This window comes from Phoxinus phoxinus (assembly GCF_949152265.1).
Source record: "Phoxinus phoxinus genome assembly, chromosome: 11".
NCBI lineage: Eukaryota > Metazoa > Chordata > Actinopteri > Cypriniformes > Leuciscidae > Phoxinus > Phoxinus phoxinus.
This window is the reverse complement of record NC_136886.1, coordinates 11,012,579-11,036,498: the sequence shown is the minus strand read 5'-3', so window position 1 is coordinate 11,036,498 and position 23,920 is coordinate 11,012,579. Positions and strand designations below refer to the sequence as shown.

Below are 23,920 nucleotides of genomic sequence, written 5' to 3'. Positions count from 1 at the left end.
GTGATTTGCTACATGCTATTGCTAGCTGATGGCAAGGGGTATTTATGATTATGGTGGAGGAGATATTATTCTAGAAGGGAGTTTATTGAATAAAACATGCAAAAGCTCCAGTGTGCAAGATGAGTCATTTTTGATGAATATTTTTGGTCCATTTTCCCAGATGCATAACATATCTATGTAAAGTTAAGTAAGTAAATAAATAAATAAAAGTTGTGCACTGTGAATTGTTGTGCAGGTTTAAAAGAAATTGTATATATAAGGCCTTGTAAATAGTCAAAATGTTTTACTGATTTGTTTGTTTAAATTAGTTACATTTGAAATGGTCCTGTGGTGTGACTTGAAAATAATAAAAAAAGATTATTCCATATAATATAGGTTAATATAAGGTCATATAAGCTGCATGCATAATAATAATAATAATAAGAAAATAATCATTTTATATGGAGTACAGCTTGTTCCACCATTGGACATGTCAACAACTGTATATCTGGTAAAAGTTCATCTGAAAAGGCCTCATAGCTATCAGACATGGAATAAAAGCCACAAAAACGAATAAGGTCTTAAAGCGCTAATAAAAATTGTATATAGTTACACACATGAAATGGTCAACTTAACAATGACAAAAAAAGGTCAATAGGTTTTCAAAATAACAAAAAGAAAATAGTTTTATAATCACAACAAAGAACAACACCTCTTATAACCATTTGCACCTTAGTGTTCTTATCTAAAGTATGAATGAACATCATAATGATCACCTCCTCTTCAAGAAATTCACTGTACCTATCATTGCCTAGCCATAAATATAATTTAACACTTAACATGAGACATGACATCATGCGGACTGTGTGTTTATGTGGGCTTCTGTGGAAATAAGAAGCTCTCACCTGGTTCATGATTGAGGCCTTCCGCCCAAGCCTGTTGTCTCTGAAACGGAAGCGGCTCCTCTTGCTGCCGTCATCAGATTCTGACTTGACCACCTTCTCGCTGTCACCTTTCTCCTCCTGTTCTTTCTTCCACTTTTTCTTTCTGTTCCTTCGCTCCTTGGCGCTCTTAGAGCTCAGCTTGGACACCTCAGAGGAACTGCGGGAGAGATGCACTCCCCCATCGTCCTCTACAGCATCTTCAGATACTGTACCGGCCGAGGTTGCCATGGCATTGGCCTAGTGATGAGGGGCAAATGGACAAGAATGAGAACAAAAATTGAGAAATGGAAAAGAGCAAAAAAGCACAGGGAAGACATCACGAAATTGACTAATTCAGCTTGTTATATGCATGTATTTGTGTATTACCTGTGCATCCTCCTGTTGTTTCTTCAGCTGTTCCAGCATAGCTTTGAACTCAGCCTCCTTCTGTTCTGCCTCCTCCATTGTGGCCTGGTTCTGTTCTTCATAAGCCATGGCCACCACAGCCAGGATCAGATTCACCAGGTAGAACGAGCCCACAAAGATCACAAGTACGAAAAAGATCATGTACGTCTTCCCCGCGGCTCGCAGAGTCTAAGAGAAAGAAGTGCATAGCTCCCATAACGGTATTTGAATATGTGTTTGAGTATTGTAGCATAATACCATACTACTTTCTGCAGGATGCAGTATGTTCACTGTGTGCTTTTTCAGAGGCATGTACAGATGGTGGCCTGATCCACCCCTAAAATCTGATTGCCCACCCGAAACTTCTAAACTATGATTGGCTATCTACCTCAGTGGGTAGACCTTGAACAAAACCTGACATAACTACCTTGGTTTAAAGATACAATATGTATTTTTTTTCGCCGCTAGGGGTCGCTAACCTCTTACAATAACAAAGGCAAAATTTCCTGAGGAATTATGGAACTTGTCGTCAAGCCGATGGATCTAATACTGTTTATGGATGAGTGAATTCATTGATGTTTTTTAACATGACTGTGGTATGAAGCAGGGCGCGATTGCTAATGAGAGACAGATATCAGCGACACACGCGAGTCCCGCGGATATAAAGGAATAAGGACATTTAATTCTACCGAACTACCCGCAAGTGTTGTATTAATACTCACACAGGTCAGTTTATTAGACGAATGAAACTTGTGAGGTAACGCAGCGCTGTTTCACTTGGTCCACAATATCACACTAAACTGCATTTGAGTGTGTTGAAAGTCATAATGTTATTCTATGTGTTAGTTTGTTTGCTATATGAGACTAGCAGTAAGCTAGATCAACATTAGAATAACATACAGATCATATTCTAACATTTCATCATGTTGAACTATATAACATTGATTAGTTTTATGTACATTTCCTCACCTGTCTAATAAAGTACATGTAAGAGCTCTGTCAAGTCGAAGTTTGTCAAGGACGTGGAGCTCTCGGCATCTCAAAAATGCCACGCTGATATTGATCCTTGTTTTAGTTCTCCTTTTTTCCCAAAGTCTGCTTGCCATGGTCCATAATGTTTGAACGAAACAACAACAGCGTGCAGCTAGACGTTACGCACTACGCAGTTGTCCACGTCTGTCGCCATGATTACTATGGGAGTACTACTAGCGGAAACCAGGGATAACGCGGATATTATGTCATTGACAGGCGACAAATGAACATGGATTCCAGAACGGCCAATTATTTAAAATTGGAATTTCTCTGAAATTACAAATCTTTGGGAACTTTTGGGATATTGTAAGTACACAACTGCAGGAAATATATCACACTGTGCAAGTGATTTTTGGATATTTTATTACAAAATTCTTACATATTGTACCTTTAAATAGGAGTGGGGAAAAGTGTTAAGATTTGAGTTATTTGAGTCGATTCTATTAACTTGACTTTGGCTGTTTCTAAATAAAAATGAAAGAAAAGAAAAAACATTTTGTTAGCATCTAACTAGCTAGTGAGTAATAGTAATAGTAGTAAAACTGGAAGTAATATGAAACTAGGAAAACAAATTTTTTTACACAAAGTGTGATTTTGGATACTATTTTCAATATTAAACATGCAACTTACTGCGGTAAAGTGAGAGAAATAACAGGAAAAATGATCTAGTTCATCAAAATAAACTGGTGTGATATGGAACAGAAGTAGTAAATAATTTTTTTTAATAAAAACTAAATAAAAACAGCAATAGTGAGAGGAATGAATGCACACCAGTTGGTACAGATTTTCCCAGAAGTCTTGTGTCATGAGTCGGAAGAGAGCAAGAAAAGCCCAACCAAAGGAGTCAAAGCTAGTGTAGCCGTAGTTTGGGTTGCGTCCAGCCTTCATGCAAGAATAGCCCTCCGGACACCGCCTACACAAACACACATGCACGCACACGCACACACACAAACACACATACTATACCACAAATATTTCTGAGCTTTTGTCTTTAACGGATCATACCATGAAGTGAATCAAGTGTGATATTATTTGGAAATAAATATTCAGATTTAACTATTTAGATTTAAATAACATTAAACCATTTTTGCCAATTTAGTAGTGTGTATGTTATGTGTATGCTCTTCACCCTGAATCTGAGCTGTTTCCACATAGCAGCGCATCCAGCTGGCCTGGCAGGAAGTAGAAATTTGCTGAAACAAGAAGAGATACTTGTAAAACGTGAAAACCATGCCTTAAATCACCAGATATTCTTCTACTCATTTTTTTTATTTTTTTTAATGCAATTTATAGTTCTTTTTATTTCTTATGAAAAGGGTGTAAAAACTTGTCTAGTAGAAACTGTACTGTAGAGACAATTAAACTTATTGAAAAAATATAAAAAAAGCTGAGAGCAGCACTGATTGACGCTACTGCATGAGCAACTACCCTAAGTAGTCAGAGCTTTGTCTACTTACTGTCATTCATGATGTATTCATCGAAGTCAAAGCCTTTGCTCCCATTGGCCAGGTAGGATTCAGTTGAATTGACTGGCCAGATGACACACTTTTGCCGAAGATTACCCATAAACAACTGTAGACCGATGAGGGCAAATACACTCAGACAGAACACTGTCAGAATCACCACATCTGACAGCTTCTTCACTGACTGGATCAGAGCACCCACAATGGTTTTCAGCCCTGTGAGAAGATGAGGAGACAAACGCAACAAGGAATATACAGTCTGCCACAAATGCTTTTTGTGATAATGCACAAAATATGCATATCTGCACAAGAAAACACACTTGTACTTGTATATACACTTGTATTAACCATTTAAAAAAAATCTTATGAGAGCACACACACACACACCACACACACAGAATATTTAAAGGTATAATACATATTCTATACTTGTATACTGTTACAGGGACAAACCAAAATATACATAAATGCACAAATAATTGTATACAATTACTTTATAAGTTTCACAATATAAATTTACATTTTATGCTGTTTTTTTATGCTGTTTTCACTAATAAAATATTTAATAGAATCATTCACTTATTTAACATACACTTCTTTTCAAAAGTTTGGGGTCTGTAAAAGTTTTTGAAAGAGGTCTCATGTCACAAAGGCTGCATCTATTTAATAAAAAATTATTAAAACAGTCATTTGGTGACATATTATTACAAATTTAAAATAACAGTTTTCTGTTTTAATATATTTTAAAATGAAATTTATTCCTGTGATGGCGAAGTTGAAATTTCAGCAGCCATTTCTCCAGTCTTCAGTGTCACATGATCCTTCAAAAATCATTCTAATATGCTGATTTTCCACTCAAGAAACATTTCTTATTGTTATCCTCAATGTTGAAAACAGCTGTGCTTATTCATATTTTTGTGGAAAACGTAATTCATATTTTTCAGGATTCTAGTACTGAATTTACTGAATAGTAAATGAAAAAAACAGCATTTATTTGAAAAATTTAATGTTTGCATAAAGGTCTTTATTGTCACTTTTGACAATTTAATGCATCCTTGCTGAATACTCTGTCCTTTCTCATTTAATTTTCTTTAAAAATATAAAAATAAATCCACCTTACTGTCCCCAAATTTTTAAACGGCAGTGGTGTTAAGTTAACATATATGAATACGCAATTCTTCAGATCAAATATCCAAGCAATACACTATAACCTACTTGGTTTCCTTAACTTTCTTTCACACACACACACACACACACACACACACACACACACACACACACACACACACACACACACACACACACACACACACACACACACACACACACACACACACACACACACACACACACACACACACACATCGTAAGAAATAATAGTGTGGTTTGTTCATATAAAACCATGATTTACATTGAACAGGCAGGTTAAAGAGCCTCCTGTCTCCTCAGGGCAGATGCACACAAACTGTGTCTATCTCCATTAATATAAATACATACATTTTGCTATCAGTTAACCATTTGAATTTATGTATAACACACTGATTTATAATTTGAATTACTATAAGATAAGTATTAGTATCCTCAATAAGTCACATGACTTACATGACTCACATGACACATGATGTATCATTCATGTTTCAAAAACCATGTGAGAAGATTTGTGTGCTAAACTTTTGAGCACAAAAAGAAAGTTGATACCATTTATTTGCTTTTTAATGCCATAAATGAGCTCAGGCTTTCAAATGAAGTAGTAGCCAATATAATGAACAGGATTCTGTGGAGACTAAATGTAAAAAAAATGCAAAAAAGAGCACATTTACAGTTTTCTCATAAGCACTTTACTAAAGACAGTTTGTGTGGAGACATTGAAGAGACACGAGGAACACTCTTTAAACACACATACAATATTCAACACATATCAGCAAAATGGACACTGCTTGAAGAGAGCGGCGCCATACAAAAAGTATGCAGAGAGCCAACACAGAGAGAGGAAGAGGAGAGGACAGGCAAGGGGAGGAAGGGCATGCAGGTCATTTAAACGCCAAGGCTGAAGGCAGCAACATCATCATCTTTGCTTTATCACCATGGTGTCAATGTCTGTTTAACCAATCATTCTTTTCCAGAGAATGTGTAACCCCGTCTTCATTTCTCAGCTAATCTCTTAGCTAAGAGAAACCAGGTTAATAAAGAACTAAGTCATTCTCTATTCTAAATACTCACATGTGGGGTCTACAACAATGTGACTGTGTTTAATGTAGCTGAGTGTGATTGTGTGAGGAAAGCTTGTTAACTTAGCTAATCCTAATCGTTCGCCTTCCTGCAACAATACGTGCATACAAACAATTCTTCTTACATCTTCTGATGTCTCTGTTTTACTTTCCACTCCGAGTTCTTCAAAATAAGAATAGGGAGGGAGTTACAAAACAGTAATTTTACCAAAAAAATTAGGTAAAAAATATATAAATCTACATGTGTGTAAAGGATGCAGAAATTTGAGTAAAGCCACTTGTTAAAAAATACAAAAAACAGAATAAAAGAAAGACAAACTAAAAAAGCAGGTGTCTTCGAAAGCATCATGCAGCAGAAATGTGTCAAACTAGGCTTGGCAGTCTCAGTGAGTACGCTACCTATAAACCATTGCTTCATGACACATCACATCAGCTTCTTTTGAACAAACTCTGATGAGATGTTCATCAAAAGACAGACTAGAATGAAATGCACATATAAATGTTGCTATGCTTTTACGATGTCCTAAGGTTGAGTTTTACATTGTTTGCTTAGGGTCCTGTAACTAAAACTCAACACAACAAAGAAAAGACATCTGGCCTATGCTGTTTTAAACTCTGAGGCTAGACATTTAAATATAGAACATAATGCAGCAATTTTAAGTTTTTTTCACAGTTAATTATTATTTTTTAACATGGGTTAGTTGAGTAATAAGAACTGCATTCTGTGTCTACATATAATAAACTAGAGTACTACTGCATAATAGGAAATGTGATTTCCCAACTGGAAAATCCAGTTAAAAGCTTAAAGTGGTTTGAAACATGATACCTGGTTTCCAAACTGGCCATGAATTGGTCCTAGAGTCTTAAACTGATTTGGTCGGCCATCTTGGACCAACAACAAACCAGCCTGACCACCTTAAACCAACAGGGCCTTTGAAGAAAGGTGGTGTACCAAGTCATTTAGGTCCCCACCATCTGTTAGTCCACCTAAACCAGTTACCATGTTCCAAAACACAGCTATGACCTTAAAGTGGATTTTCCAGCAAGGCAAGATGCATATTTCAGGTATTCCCACTACTTTTCGTCATAACAGCTAACATTTATAACACGTCACCGTTGACATAAATGCAGTTTTTGATCAATAAAGATTTTTCTGCCATCACTGATTTGACTGCAGACTGCAAAGCCTATCAAAAATGTATCACTACCATTTTTGATCGTTTGGGTATTAAAACATAAATTGAACATAAATCAAAGAATTCTTCCTGCAGCATCCTCTCGAAAAAGTACAGCAAGTCAAGTAAAAAAAAAAAAAAAACTAAGAAAAATAATAACAGTAGTAGTAATACTGGTAATAATAATAGATTGCATCGGCGTGGGAAGCAGCTCAGCCTTCGTGTTTAAACGCGTTCTCACCTGGTATGACAGAAATAGTTTTGAGAGCTCGTAGAACCCTGAAGGTTCTCAGGGCTGACACATTCCCGAGGTCCACAAACTCTGTTACATATCTGCAACAAGGGAGGATCACACACAGAACAAACACCATGACACAAAACACACACACACAACACCACAACACGTACGACACACCACTATCACCAGCACCACCACTGAACTGGGAGGAAGACATCACGCAAAGCCTGTCTAACGGGAGAAGAGAGAGAAACGAGCGGAGGAGGAAGGAAGAGACAGGAGTGTGAAAAGAGAGACAGCGAGCGGCGCCCTCTGTTGGCCCTGTTTGATGCTGGACTTACCTGGGATCACAGCAACAGTTTTCAAAGCCCTCAGCACCCTGAATGTGCGCAGAGCTGACACATTGCCTAGGTTTACAAACTCTGTAACATACCTGCAGAATGGATCGCAACAAAGTTACCAGAGAGAGAAGAGGGTGAGAGGATGGAGAGGAGAAGAGATACAGGATGAAAAAGCAGTGAAGGAGGATGATGATTCACAAGATAAAATAAGTATAGTAAAAATATATCACATAAAAACAATGTTCCAGGTTCCATGTTTCATCTCAGAATTACTGTAATTACAAGTTCCCTTTCAGTTGCTCACGTTCGATGTAGTCGACGTTACGACTGATTGGGATCACGATTAGGGAGCCTCTCATCTTCGAGTATTGTTAAAACGAGCCAATGCACATTGGCGTGAGAGAATTGCATCACATGCTCCGCCCCGCAGCGTGGGTATAAATACGGAAGTCTTTCGCTTCGGAGCCAATTGGTGTCGATGTCTCTGAAGAGTGCTGTGTTATACAATGAGCGAGTGTGTCGCTGTTCTTCTGGAAGACTCATCCAGTGCTGGTGTTTCTACAGACCGTGTGCAGCGGTGTTTTAACAGCATCAAATATCTGTGTTTGTGTTTGTTGATGGTGGTTAGAGGACGAAGAAGTAAGTGCTTCACTGTTTCAGTTCGCTGTTACTGTGTTGCCGCGGTCATTCCCCTGTAAGCTCCGGCACTGGTGACAGGTCCCATTTCCTGAAAGAGCAACACGGGTGCGTTTGCGTCTTTTTCAAGATGCCATTCCATCCATGAGTTTACTCTGTCAAGAAGGTAGGGGTCTTGCATGCATTTTCGGTCGACGAATCATGCCTGGAATTCGGGCCGGCCAATTCTCATGGTATCCTGAGACCCCGGGACCAGGTGGTGAGGCTGCAACCGCTGTCTCGGAGGAGGCAGACCCAGCCCTGGCTTTTTCTCTGTCCCTTCCGCTCCTTACGGTTATAGCTGGACAGAACGCAAAGCCTCAGGACCTTTGACCAGCTCTTGTCTGTTACAGAGACCAGCAGAAGGGAAGGCTGTTTCCAAGCAGAGGTTGGCCAACTGGAAAGTGGTTGCCATCATCTTGGTGTGTTTACCCAATGTGCACCGTGCCCACCTGGGTAGTGAGCCCCTCCAAAGAGAGAGTGTAGCTCCTTCCTGGGCGTTGACACAGGGTGCCTCGCTGACAGATGTTTTTTAGAGTTGCGGGCTGGGTGACACCAACACATTCGCTAGAAAAATAGCCTATGTGTCGAGCCGGTTGCTTCCAGTGGGCTCCCTTCACATGAAGCCAGTTTCACTGTAAGCCGGATCGAAGTGTCGGCTTGCTGCACTTGTTGAGTTCCTCCACACCCTTCGGCAACGGATGTGGCGGAGCGTCCGATGCCAGGCCTAACACTCGTATGCAATGGTGGAACCTTTGTTAGGCTGGGTCCCATATGTTGTGATCCCTACGGTGATCCCATATGTGTATTCTTCCACAGTACGGCTCCCTGTGGCGAGCCCATGTCTTCCATTGGCAGAGCCCGCTCTGCCGTCTCTGACCGGTGAGTCTCCCCCCTGTTATAGGCTGGAGCCACCTCAGTGACATTCCATATGTTGTACTGCCCTGCAACGCCCAGTCCATATGTGTAACCTCTACATGTTACCTCCCTTCGGGCAGGATGTGGCTTTCGCAGCATATTCCTTCCAACGAAAGGTTAACGCTTTCCCAGTGGTCTTGTGGAACAGCAGTGACTTCCCTGGCCTAAGCCCTGTCCTATCTCCGCCTCAATAATGCGGGAGGTTCAGGAGGCTTTTGTCTAGGGCGGCGCTAGAAGGTGGCAGCACTAGTGGCGTTTTAATAGGGATCCCAATCAGTCGTAACGTCGACTACGTAGAACGTGATTGACTGAAAGGGAACGTCTCAGTTATGTATGTAACCCTCGTTCCCTGAAGGAGAGAACGGAGACGTAGTCCCGTCACCACCACTATTTTTTTTTTAATACCAATCTTTCATTTGAAAGTCACGTGTCTAGTATCTGTAAAACAGCATTTTTCCATCTTAAAAATATATCTAAATGACTTCATATGCTCTCAATGACAAATGCGGAACAGTTAGTTAATGCGTTCATGACAACAAGGCAAGATTATTGTAATGCTCTTATGGGTGGTTGCCCTGCACGCTTAATAAACAAACTACAGCTGGTCCAAAATGCAGCAGCTAGAGTTCTTACCAGAACCAGGAAGTATGACCATATTAGCCCGGTTCTGTCAACACTGCATTGGCTCCCGATTAAACATCGTATACATTTTTAAATATTGCTGATTACTTGCAAAGCACTAAATGGTTTAGCTCCCCAGTACTTGAGCGAGCTCTTAACGCATATAGTCCTTCACGTCAATTGTGATCTCAAAATTCCGTCCAGTTGATAAAACCTAGAATATCATAATCGACTGCTGGCGGTAGATCCTTTTCCTATTTAGCACCAAATATTTGGTACAGTCTACCTAACATTGTCCGGGAAGCAGACACACTCTGTCAGTTTAAATCTAGACTTTTTAACAATACTCGAAGATGACAGGCTCCCTAACCCTAAATTGGTGATCCCAATAAGTCGTAACGACAACTACGTCTCCGTTCCATCCTTCAGGGAACAAGAGTTACATACGTAACCGAGACGTTTTATATTAGAAAAAACCATTCGCATTTGCAATTACAGGTCCAAAACTCACTTGACTTCTCATGCAAAAATAAATGGAAAAAATACGATTTTTAACAAGAAGCCTCTTATGCTTACCAAGGCTGCATTTATTTGATAAAAAATATTGTAAAAACTGTAATATTGTGAAATACTGTTACAATTTAAAATAACTTTAAGATGTACTGTATTCCTGTGACGAAAGCTGAATTTTCAGCATCATTACTCCAGTCTTCAGTGTCACATGATCCTTCAGAAATCATTCTAATATGCTGATTTGGTGCTCAAGAAACATTTCTTATTATCATCAATGTTGAAAACAGTTTTTGCTGCTTAATGTTTTTTGTTGAAACCAAGATATAGTACCATTCAATAGTCTATGGGGTAAGAAATGTGACAGTAAATACATTTATAATTTTACAAAAGATTTCTATTTTTTTAAAGCTGTTCATTGAACCGTCAATTCATCAAAAAATGTATCACGCTTTCCACAAAAATATTAAGCAGCAAAAACTGTTTTCAACATTGATAATAATAATAAGAACAATTATTAATAATTTAGCACCAATAATATCTGATAATAATTTAAAACATATTGAAATAGAAAATGGTTATTTTAAATTGTAATATTATTTCACAATATTATTGTTTTTACTGTATATTAATCAAATAAATGCAACATTGGACTTCTTTTAAAAACAGAAAAAAAATCAATTATTCCATATAGAGGTTGATGAATATAACGATTAAATTATTTGCAACGCCACACATGGATCCATAGCATTATGAGCATTACCTTAGAAACCAATTATTTCTGAAGACAAGGACTTGAATGGCTCCAATTACAATCTTAGAGTTGCTATCTTGTAATTACAGTAATTTCGACACAATGATCCCAGCGTAAGAATTTAAGTCTTGTGGCATTTATTCCAGTGTAATGCCTTGCCCATAGTCTTGTAATAGCATTACTGTATACACAGTTTTCCTGTTTTTACAAATTGAAATTTAAATAATTTTCTGTGGTAACTGACAGCATTTCGCAGGTACTGTCCACAGAGCTTTCCTTCTATTGAACCCGAAATATGTCTTTACTGTCAAAGTAAAAACAATCAAACATGAACAATATTCAGATTCTCACAACATGTCATATAGAATTCATGATACATTTTATACCTGGAAAACAAAAACACGTTTAAATCTTGTTCAAAAAATTATTTCATCACATTCTCAATTTCAGAATTTAACTTTTTAGGAGAAAGGGTTGTCTTTATAAGATGAAAATGGCTGCCCTCCAGAGAAATGGATGAATGCAAATAGGGACAGAAAAGGAGCGATGAACAGACGAATCAAAGTTCAGAAAGAAAGAGAGTGTTATGACACACAGTATATATGTACACACATACACAGAGGTATGAGCACAGACATTGTCATCTTTCAGCATTGAACTCCCATATACCACCTATGAGAGGCAGGACACAAGAGCCTGTCTCTCTCACGTAAGACCACAGACACATACTCACTCTTTTGTGCAAGCATGACATCAAGGTTTAAAAGTCATCTTATGGCCTGAATAAAGGTCATGGTATCGATTAATCATTCAATTTCAAACTGGTCTCACACCTCTACTGTGCAAAACTATCATTGTCAGACTGTCAGAATGTTCATGCTTCTTAATACTCAAATAATTTGCATGTTATTTAAATCTTTTCGATGTTTAAGTTGGTCAAAAACTGCCCTACACTTGCCTTGAGAATCTTGCCTTTTTTGGGACATGGATGCAAGTGAGAAAGTTCCAGAAAAAGTGCAGAGCCCATTTCAAATCGCTGCAAATAGAATAAGGATGGAACGCTAAAGCTGTTATTTAATTTTTTTGTCGGTTTTTTTATTTTATGATTTATTTTCTAATAAATAATATCACCATGTTCCTTGAACGCAAAGTTGGGACCAACTGAGCCTCCACTATCTAAAAGTCAATGCTGCACACAAGAGTGTTATGCGCCTGTAATCATTGCATGCAAAAACAGATTTTAAGTGCAACATTATCGAAATGTTTCATTAATGTTTGAATTACAAAAGGATTATACTTACGCCATAGAGATGACCATGAAATCCAGCCAGTTCCAGGGGTCTCTGAGGAAGGTGAAGCCATCTATACAGAAACCTCGAGCCACAATTTTTGTGAGTGACTCAAAAGTGTAGATTCCTGTGAAGGTGTACCTGACAGAGTGCAATAAAATGAATGCATATAAATAAATCGCATGCTTAGATTATTATTAATTTTTTTTAATTGATACTTTTCATTATTAAATAAAATATCGGTTTGTTATAATTAATATTCCTCTCTCTCTCACTGACCTTTTTTTTTTTTTTACTGTTCATTACGCAGTGCATTATGGTATCAGCACAGAGGGCACATGTGATGCTGCCTTAGAATTTAACCTTTTAGTGTCTTAGGAGGCAGTATAATTAAGAAGATGTCCTATAATGCTGTTTTTATTAGGTTTTGGAACAAAGCTAGCTTACTATTGGTTAAGAACTCCCACAAAACTCCATCACCTCCAGTTACCCCAAAAATAGTCCCAGCCATTTTTAGGACTGGCCAAATTTCCAAGTGGAGCTCACACTGTCTTCAGCATTTTCTTCCTCCTAGCCAGTCATTAGACTGTCACTCGGCTAACAATTTAAGCCCAGCTTTACAAGCACTCACACACTGGAGTGGTTGCTGGTTCAGAGTTTAAATGTATGATCTTTGAACTTCTAACCGTTTTTGCTATGACGACGTTATTATTAAATATTATAAATAATATTACAGTCACATCTGATGAGGAACATTTGCATAGAATAGAATAGAACATAATAGAATAGAATAAACCTGAGAGCGGCGTTCGATCATGAAAACGATGACCGCCGTGACTTTAAAGTCGACTTGAAATCAAAATTAACCTTATTTACTTTGTTAACGCACATAACTAGTCTTGTGGTGAACGATTAATCAGTGTAAATTAATACACAGAATAAAATAGTTTGTCGTGGTAATCTTTAATCAAAATTTGCTTCCGCTCTGGAATGACGCTTCTTCTCTGATGATGTCAGTATGACGGCATGGGTTGAATATCCTTAACCACTCCCCTCCAACCGTCAGTCTGCTATGAGCGAAGGATGGAGAGGAGGCGCGTAAAGTAAAAACCCCGCCCTCTATTCAATATTCAGTTTCACTAGGAAAAATGTCACAACACTGAAGTAAAGCAAAGCAAATTCCGGTTCATGGGGACTTTAAAAATATATATTTCTGGTTTTTCTAGATTGGGGCATTTTGGGCAGTAACTGAGGTCTGCTAGGTTAGCATTAGGACACCAGGCAGAACAGACTGGTGAAATAAAGTGAAATTTGAATGGATTTGAAATGGATTTGAAAGTGCGCAGTGATGCCTGGAATCACTTTGAACATGAAAATACAGTAAAGTGCAAGATGTGCAGCGCCAATCTGCCATATACATAACATTATAATGAGAACACTATTGTAGCAGAATGTCATATTTTCGTTGTGCTCTAGTTGCCGGTGTTTCAGCATTGTTGTTATGGGTAGAGCGTGTCCACAACGGGAGTTATACATTCAGAAAGCACGGTCAAGTTCACGTGTGCATTCGTGTCCTTTTGTGCAGATGTAAGTTGTAACATTATTTTTATGTTGTGATTAATCTCATATAAGATGCGTTGGGTTGAGTTTATTAACCAGTTAGCAAAGCCTTTCAGTTTACCAGTGTTCATTAACTCTTCAGCGTCAGCTCAAACAGCAATGCCCAACATTATTGACTATGATTGGGTTATTTGAGACAGTCATACTCCTTTTATATGTTTCTTTTTCAAAAACATTGATGATTTCATTAATAAACTAGCAGTGTTATTTTTTTCTCATATGTTTTCAACAGTAAGCCTGTTTTTTCATTAAAATGGTTTCTCGTCATGGCTTCAAAAAACGCGCAGGCAAAGAAAGTAGATGAAAATACAATTAAGTGCAAGATGTGCAGCACTAATCTGCCATACTGTATAACATTATAATGCGAACACTAAAGAATGTTGTGAATTCTTTGTACTTTAGTTGCCCGTGTTTCAGCATGTTGTTACGGAAAGAACCAATCCACAATGGGAATAAGACTTTCTGGCTAGCACGTAACTTAGTTCAAGTTCACTTGCATTTGCGTCCTTTTGTGCAGTTTTTGTGTTTCTTTTTTGAAAACATTGATGCATTATTGATATAGTAGTGTTATTTTTCTAGTCATATTTTCATAGACATATTTTCAGGTCATATTTTTATTTGTCAACATTCATTTTCATGACAGTGTTTTAATTAAAATATTTTTATTATCGCCATGACGGACACGCCCCTGCCCCGCACACCCCCCACCCCTCCGAGTACTCGTTTTTGAGACCTATCAGTACTCGAAATGAAAATTTGACAAAAATGCCCATGAATAGAATAGAATAGAATAGAATAGAATAGAATAGAATAGAATAGAATACTTACTCTACTTGTTTGGACCATTCTGGAGGATTGCTGAATGTCATGAAGACACAATTTGTCAAAATTGTACACATGATGATCATGCTGAAAACTGTAAGAAGTAGTTAAGGAAATTCTAAGGTGATGTCATTAATATTGCTTAAATATCATAACTATGAAGGAAAAAGGGACATCAATACAAAATCCGCATAATTTCATGATATTATGTAGCAAACTCTGAGGTCAGAGATCAATTGTTGGTTGAAAACATAGGCAGTTCCTACTATGAGGAAGTAGTATGTTGTTAACCACCATATAATTAATGGCCTTTAAAATCACACCATTAAAGTCTGTATCACAGCACTATGAGCTTTCATTCGGTACTCTTTTTCTAAGTAACATTTAAAGTCCCCGAAGTTTTTTTGGCTTTTATTATGAATTTTGTTAGCCTTACTGTTATCTATGTGCTCCAAAACAATGACAAAATTCACATTTAGAAGATATAAGCATTCAAAACTTACAGTCTCTCACTTCCCTCTGCACTTCAGCTTCTCATCAGATTTTCAGTCCAATCAAATGCTCTCTAGAATCAAAAGCGTCCCGCCCCCTAAATTATGAATAGACGCTGAAGCTGCGGCTAAAATCGGTCACTTAATGTTCACACATTTACTGTTTTCTACATAGTGAATGGCACATAGTGCACTATATAGGGGATTGGGAACGATTCACACAGTGAACTGTAAATAAGCTTTCCATTGGGGCGAATGAAGTCTGGTTTCACGTTAGTGTCCCTGCTCCAGTCCAGAGACAAGATAGTACAGAGCGGATCATATGTGCAAGTCAGCGCAGACCAGAAAACGTATCGGACCCATTTGAATTCTGCACAGAATACTGTATTTTAAAGCAATATGGAGGAGTTTAGGAGGAGAAACAGTTAGAGATTAAGAGGAAACTGCGGCTTTACCGAGCTCTGGCCGAGCAGTGATATAAACTCAATGCTATTGGCTATTTTAAAAAAAGGGAGGAGCTGTTCAATGTTACCTCCTGTCTTGTTTCAGTGGAAATTACATCAACACATTGAATAATGCTGCGTGATTCAAGTCATTTCAGTGGGCCTTTAAGTGAAATAGTTTAAGTGAAAAACCATGTACTGTGATACAGAGGGTGTAACTGATGAAACCTATAAATCCAATAATGCATCGAATGCAGATCTAAGCACAATCATAATAACATGGACAATGTTTGGAGCACTGAAAAAAGGATATGAGTGTATCAAAATTTTGATTGCTATTCGCCTGAATAGGTTAAAAGGACTAATGATATATAACGAGGGCGTGGCACTGAACCGGAAGATAGTTTTTCCTTTGTTAAGAACTATAAAGGTCTGGGGAGAAAAAGAGAGGAAGATATGTTAGCCACATATATCTGTCTTTATGGTGAGACAGCACAGTCATTCACAAAAAAATTACCAAGATGAGAAATTGCAATAAACAACATAGTGTATATGAGAGGTTAACATGACAAGAACTTTATCCTTGATCCAAAAATTACAGCTGCATTCAAAATAAACTTAATCATAATATACCCACATAAAATTTTCTCAAAAACTAAAAAAACATTCTGAATTACATTTAGGTCAAAGGCCCTTTCTAAATCAAGCCTATTAAACCCCTAATAGGGATTTATTTACACGAATTGAGCTAAAACAACCGCAGTGAGCTCTGGCAAAGAGATGGACCTCTTACAGGAACTCAAACTGTAATACTAACGCTAATGCTAACACTGCGATCCATCAGAAGCAGAAGTGCTGACTCCAGATAGTGTGTGTGGGACAGGGAAAAGAGAGAGGGAGGGGGAGGGAAGAAAGGAAGGAAGGAGGGTGGGTCAAAAGCCCTGCAAAGCTCCTTTTATCCTACATAATGTAAGAAAAAGAGACAGAGAACCTTCATTCAAATCCTCATCACTGAATCCACGTGAATACAGGTCATTCCACACGCGCACACACACATATACAGACTTAATGTCAAAGAAGTCAAATTGTGTGTTTACATAATAGGTTTATTAATTTATTATTTTTGAATTAATTTATAATATTTAGTTAGTCTTCTTCTGTTAGTCTATTTTTATTGGGAAACAAGACAAAATACTAATTAACTAATTGTCACACAAAACACCACTAAAGTCACACATGTTGGGTTCCATGTTTTATGGGGACATTACATAGACATAATGATTTTTATTATTTGTAATAAATAATTTGTAATTAAACTATTATTTGTACAGTAACCCTAAATCTACCCATCACAGAAAACCCCAAAATATTGGATAGCCTACTGCCATCTTTGTTGGGACATTTTGTCCTCATAACTTAGGGTATACCTGAACACCACACACACACACACACACATAGTTGAGCGGATGAGAATCTTCCTGAAATCTAATTAGATTAAAAATAGACATCTGTCTGAAGGAGGACAAAATGAACGCCCTAACCTCAGAGTATCCCTATCTTTCTCTATCTCTCCATCTCCTTTCATTCACTGTATTTGTCTGTGTGTCTGTCTGTGCATTTAATCATGTCAAATGCTACTTAACAAAAGTACTGCTTAACAAAATCATCATTTAAAAGATATAGCGTATGTCAGAGAGAATACGCTGTGTCGTCCTTCTGAAGACAGCTGTCATTTTGAGGCACAGGATCCCAAAGACTGTCACACTAGCAAAAGCTGCGAACCGCCCAGAAGGCTCCATGTGTTACTGAATACTGAGCACTGGTTTCCCCAGAGTCTCTCTCTCACACACACATACACACACTGCGACAGACTGTGGGCTTCCTCCGCTGGCGGGAGCTCCCACTCTCACAATGCTGCACTCTTCTTCACTGAGGACATAGCTGCAGCTCTCAATATCCTGGCCTAAAAAAAAAAAAAAATCTTCATATTTATGAGCATCATGTTTATCACAATGTTAAAATGAGTGTGACAAACACATGATTTCCATCTTAATTTCACAGCAAGTGTCATCAGGCCACAACAGTTCTATCCAAATAATCCATGATCATAACACTATAGTGCCAACTGTGACTTCAACCCTTTGTCCTTGTGTCTATAAAAGACCAGAGATTTTGCAAGATCACACTTTTGCAGATGATAATGTGGATACATATGAGCGAAACTAAAAAACATGCTACGGAAACACAAAGCTCAAAGTTCGTACATGTGATCACACCCTTATGTCAACACCTGCATACACACAATGCAGCCTATTGGTCTTTCCTTCTGACAGCCTAAGTGATATGCTGCAAAGCTACTGAAAATTTCATCATCTACAGAGAAGAGAGCCAGAGAGACATGAAGATGTGGACAAGAGCTGAGGGAACTGCTGCGGGGGAGGTGGATGAGGGAAGCAGAGGGGGAGAGAGAGGGGGAGAGAGAGAGAGAGAGAGAGAGAGAGAGAGAGAGAGAGAGAGAGAGAGAGAGAGAGAGAGAGAGAGAGAGAGAGAGAGAGAGAGGTGGGGGGGTTCAATAGTGGAAATAACTGGATATAGCATCACTGTTGCACTTAACTCCAAGTACATCCGATCTACTCGACGTCACTCAATGCACTTACTGTAAAGACTCAAATGACCAACACCCCCATCCAAATGCTAACCAACACTTCTCAATCTTTATTTAATACTTTCAAGATGCACCAAACTCTATCTATCTATCTATCTATCTATCTATCTATCTATCTATCTATCTATCTATCTATCTATCTATCTATCTATCTATCTATCTATCTATCTATCTATCTATCTATCTATCTATCCATCCATCGATCCATCAATCTATCCATCCATCCATCCATCCATCTAGAGAGTGAAAGTTGGTATAATGGTAAAACTTATAATATTCTCAGTATTGCCAAAGGCAGTTAATAAAGAAATACAAGAAATCAAGAAAAAAAAATTAAAGGAAAGAGGTAAAGAAAAAAGTAATGAAATAACAAAACAAAATAAAACAGGGAATAATATAGATACAAAATATGGTCTAAACAAAATATAATCATAGTAATAATAAATAATCCATTAAACTATTTACTTATCTAAAAATATATATAATCATAAATAGTAATAAAATGAAACACAAAATAAAATAGGGTAACAATACAGATAAAAATATGGTATAAACAAAATAATCACTAATCATAGTACGGTAATAATAAACAATCCATTAAACTATATTTACTTATCTAAAAAAAATGAAACTAGGGTAATAATACAGATACAAATTATGGTATAAACAAAATATAATCATAGTAATAATAACAATCCATTAAACTATTTACTTATCTAAAAAAATATAATAATAAAAAATAGGGTAATAATACAGATACAAAATATGGTATAAAAAATATAATCACTCATCTTACAATTAATAAAAGTAATTAATAAAAGTATAAGTAACTCATTATCTATAAAATAAAATAAAAGCAGAAGAATATAGATACAAAACATGCCATGAACAAGATATAATCAACCACCAAAGTCATAAATCATCCATTAAAGTATCTCTCTATTAAAACCTGAAATATCTCTCTTTCTTTACTTCTGTTTCCAAAGGTCAAAGCCTCACACACAGCTGGTGCAATAACAGCCATTAGAAAACTGCATCCCATATCTCTCAATCACATACAAACAAACACACATGAGTACAGGGCTTTCTGTAGGTTTATACGCCCATGACATTCTGAATGGCTTTTTCACCCCACTTCTCAAGGGACCAGTAGAACTGCAACTCTGCACTTCTTCCTTGCATTCCTCTCGTCTCTTTATTCACTTTAACCCTTCCCCACAATGCATGAGTGTACCACAGCTGCTGCAGTTATAACCCCCTCACACAGAAACATACCACTGCCAAGAGGGAGAGGAGGAGGGAGGGCCGAAAAGGGGATGTAATATGGATGGAACATGCTGGGAAAAAAGCACATTATCTCTGTTAATGGGAGGTGGATATAGGTACAGTGTGCAACAGATGATGAAAAGGCGGACAAGACCAATTATTTTTCCTCAACTAATTTTCTACCTTAAAAAATCTCCTCAACTCCCACTATATAACACATGCTACACTGTGCTCAGTTATGCAACACACACCTCTAGTGTGCCAACAAGGAGGTGCTGATGTGGTCGCATACACAGACTATACTAATGTTGAGGGTCATTTAAGAAGCCACAGAAAAATGATGAAAATAACTTTTAAGCCATCTCATAGTAAATACATAAATATCAAAGTATCTTAGTCAAAAGACACTTTTTTTTTTAATTAACACCAACTCTTCAGTAAAAAAAAGAAGAAAAAAGAAACCTATAAAATAACAATTATATATTCCCACTCTGTCTGTTGATATGGAATAGGAAAAATGTGTACATACAAACAATATTTGTATACATCAATCATTGGCTTAAATTCAAGATTCATATTGTACATTCTGACACTGAAAGATCACAATTTACCAAACAGATCAAAGAAATGTCATCCAAAGAAAAGAGATTAAGGGGACATGATGCCAGTGAAATTGCAGAGCTGCTGCAAACATATCCACATCGCTATGATCAGATGCTTTCTTAACTGTTGAGTTTATTTTGTTTTTGAGAGGAAAGAGCACAGCACATATTTATCTAAACATCACTCTCAGCAGCGTGGGCAGCGCCGGGATGTTCGTTCACAGTATATTGCTGCAAAGATTTTTTTCTTCCGAGCAAAAACAGAAAAAGAACTTTGCCGTGAGTTCACACTAAATCACATTCGGTCTCTTGTATGTTACGTATGTGCGAGCAATAAGTTGCTGGCTGCAATTCACTCAGTTCATTCTACATATAGCCTCTTTAACTACATGCATTTGAACCCAAACTACTGAAAAGAAAATTATATTTTAAACTGTCAGCTGTCAAAACAAATCAATCTCAACAAAAATCTTTGCTAACCATATTTGTAGTTTTGCTTTGTTTTTAGAAATCATTATTCTTATTTTTTACTATCTCATCTTATCTGTTCATTCATCCTAATATACAAAGTATGTAACATTAGTCTCCTTGATTCATCTCCAAACCTTCCCACTACCAATCTTGTTCTACCAAATGCTGGAGAGCGAAGCGCCATGAACACCTCTTACTTCACCATAATGAGGGTCACTGTATTCCACCTGGAGGATGAGTTTTAACAGGCTCAAAGTTCACTCACTTTCTGGTTCATATAGAAGGGGTCCAAGTCCTCCAAGGGCACAGCCAACATTTTGGAGGGGACGTCCCCGTAAATAAAGGGCACGCTCTTCCCGGCTTCCAGGTCAGTGTTGGGCTTCGGTTTGTTGTCATCGTCATCGCGGTGACTGCTGTCAGATCTGGGCTTAAGAGGCTTCTTTTTCTTCTCCTCAGCGAGGCGCTTCTCGATGTTGGCCAAAGACTCTGGGGTGAACTTCTTGAAGCTATCGGGGCCTGGAGGTGCAAGCAGCTGCGCAGCCATATTGTCATCCTGCAGCAGAGTCCTCTTTATTTAGAAGCCATTCAGGACAGCCAGCTCTAGGAAAAGGAAGGGAGAGGGAGGCACCCAGACAGATGCAGAAAGGGAACAACGAGGAAAGAAAAAGAACAGAAATTAAAATTCAATGGAGTTCAAAAGTCGTAAAAGTTAAACAAAGCAAATGATCACACACACAGACAAAACAAACGTAAAACATTTCTATTTTTCAAGCATATTTGTGCGTGGTGTTTGCGAATAATCCATTGATTTCAGTGGCCTGTGTTATTGGTCATCCTCTTTTGCAGCTCTCCCTCTTATACTCACACACACATTCATTAGATCCATTAAGAAATAGATGACCAAGCAGAATAATACCAAATGCGCTGCAGCACTGGAGGCTCAACCTGTATGTGTGTGTGCATGAGAGAGTGAGAGACAGAGAACAAGAGAGACTACATTAGAGGCTAAGGTCATAACTGCATTACTGCCCTCATCAACCTTCTGTGATGACCTGGATTATCTAACTAATATTCCAGTCCATGATGTCATCAAGCCCGTTCCAAACAACACCATTAAATATTCAATCAATTCAGACATATTTAATCTGCCCCTTTCGGATTTATTATGTAATGTCGTTGTTCAGATGGAAATCTCCACATTGAATCAGGTGTTTGTGGATCACAAACTCTCCACTTTACTTATTTTATTACTAAGGTTAAACATTAGACACACTATGCAGACTAAACACTTTCTGGCTGTTGTGTTTTTTCTTCTCAGATAATATAAAACTGAGAATTCTGAGCAAGATTTGATCTCATTATGCAAATGTTTGCTTTAGACCGTAATCTCATTTGCATGATGTTTGGCTGCTCAAGAGAGTGCAGTCTTAACAAATTCAAAGACAACATTAATGTCAAGTCAAACTTGTCATGTCACATTTGTGTTGTATTATGTTCTTACAGGAACTATTTCACCTGATACTGTATCTTACTTCATTTCTATTGCAAAGCTGCATTTGTGTATCCGTGTGCTGACTTTTAGTGACTTGACAATGAATCTCCAGCACAGGATCCAGTTTCTGACTGAACTTCCTAAATAATACAGACAAAGACAAAGACTGTCATAAAAACACTATTTTATGTCATAAAATTATAATGTATTCTTGTAATGTCAATTTCAGCAGCTATTACTCCAGTCTTCAGTGTTACATGATCTTTCCGAAATCATTCTAACATGCTGATTTGGTGCAAGTAACATTCAAGTTATCAGTCATTGAAGTCCCATATCGTTTGACTTTGGTTTAACACAGTTGCAACAAAAACAATGTTGCACATCACACTCTTTACTCCAATCAAACTGAATTACTTGCACTCATGAAATGCTGTATAAATTGCCCATTAAACTTGCTTTAGCAGTTCTATTGCAGGCTAACAAATTTACTTCCACGGTGGAGCTTTGTTGGAGAATCCAATTCGAAGAGATTTATCACAAATGTGCAGGAAAATCTCCAAATGACATAAGTACTACTTAGTCACACTCTCCTGTGTTCCAGGTGTGTGTCGCAGTGTCAGTCCCAGCCTAGTCCCTCAGGCTCCACAAAACTGGGCTATTCCTTTTCCAGAATGTCCTTTTACAGTATATGCATTTTGTACTGCAAAGCTGACTTGCATTTATGGTCCTTTCTAGGACATTTAACCTTTTCTGGTACTAAATTAATTAGACAAGCAAAAATAAGAAAAAAAATGATGAGAGACGCTTTGTTTAAATGCACATAATACTGCCATAATGCCCTCTTCAACTGATTCATGTAGCCGCATGTTTGCACACCATAATCTCCATACATCCATAACGTAAGTGCTGTATGATGTGCTGAAAGCTTATGACAGACAGCACAGAAATCAACCAAAGCAGTGTCATACAGACATCACATTCCTTCACATTCACTTTTAAATATATTAAACCTAACAGCCAATGTCAACGATTGCCTTATCACTTGTCTTTTCATGGGATTGTTTTATATGTCCAATGCTGAATCCCTGTTCTCTATATCCTTAATGACACAGTCTGTTAATTATTTATACACCAAAAACTGATTCAGTTAAGTCAGCACGGGCCAAATCAATAGTAAAGTGCCCATGGTCACGTGACATTGCTCTTTATGATGGCCGACTTTATCATCATAAAAACACAACGCTTCCTGTTCGACTATGGCAAGTCATTTGAACATTTATTCATTTAAACTAGAATTAGCATTTATTTTAGCATTTAATTTTTTCATTATTCAGTATTCATTAGATTCTAGTACTTGTTCGTTAATAGACATATACTAGTACTTATTTCTTTGCTACTTCTTGATTCAGAAATCAAGTATTTACTTACATCTATGTATTCCTATTATTTCTGGTAACAGGTTTACTATTCATTAGGAAGTAGAACTTATTACAAGAA

The 23,920-nt window shown here is 37.6% G+C and overlaps 1 protein-coding gene across 6 annotated transcripts in view; it reads right to left on the bottom strand.

Moving 5' to 3' along the window:
* Positions 1 to 23,920, bottom strand: part of scn8ab (sodium channel, voltage gated, type VIII, alpha subunit b) — a 66,770-nt gene that overhangs the window by 31,191 nt on the left and 11,659 nt on the right. For 2 of the 6 annotated variants that reach the window (XM_079628776.1, XM_079628777.1), the window contains 11 exons: positions 22,464 to 22,563; positions 21,197 to 21,531; positions 16,242 to 16,359; positions 15,000 to 15,090; positions 12,564 to 12,692; positions 7,785 to 7,876; positions 3,797 to 4,018; positions 3,469 to 3,532; positions 3,111 to 3,252; positions 1,290 to 1,496; positions 885 to 1,160 (listed from right to left, as the gene is read on the bottom strand). In XM_079628776.1, coding sequence (XP_079484902.1) covers positions 885 to 1,160; positions 1,290 to 1,496; positions 3,111 to 3,252; positions 3,469 to 3,532; positions 3,797 to 4,018; positions 7,785 to 7,876; positions 12,564 to 12,692; positions 15,000 to 15,090; positions 16,242 to 16,359; positions 21,197 to 21,475 — 1,620 coding nt within the window. In that variant the 5' untranslated portion in view covers positions 21,476 to 21,531; positions 22,464 to 22,563. Of the gene's footprint in view, positions 1 to 884; positions 1,161 to 1,289; positions 1,497 to 3,110; positions 3,253 to 3,468; positions 3,533 to 3,796; positions 4,019 to 7,784; positions 7,877 to 12,563; positions 12,693 to 14,999; positions 15,091 to 16,241; positions 16,360 to 21,196; positions 21,532 to 21,796; positions 21,826 to 22,463; positions 22,564 to 23,920 lie in introns of those variants that run through there. The other 4 variants (XM_079628775.1, XM_079628778.1, XM_079628779.1 and 1 more) reach the window with 3 other exon arrangements.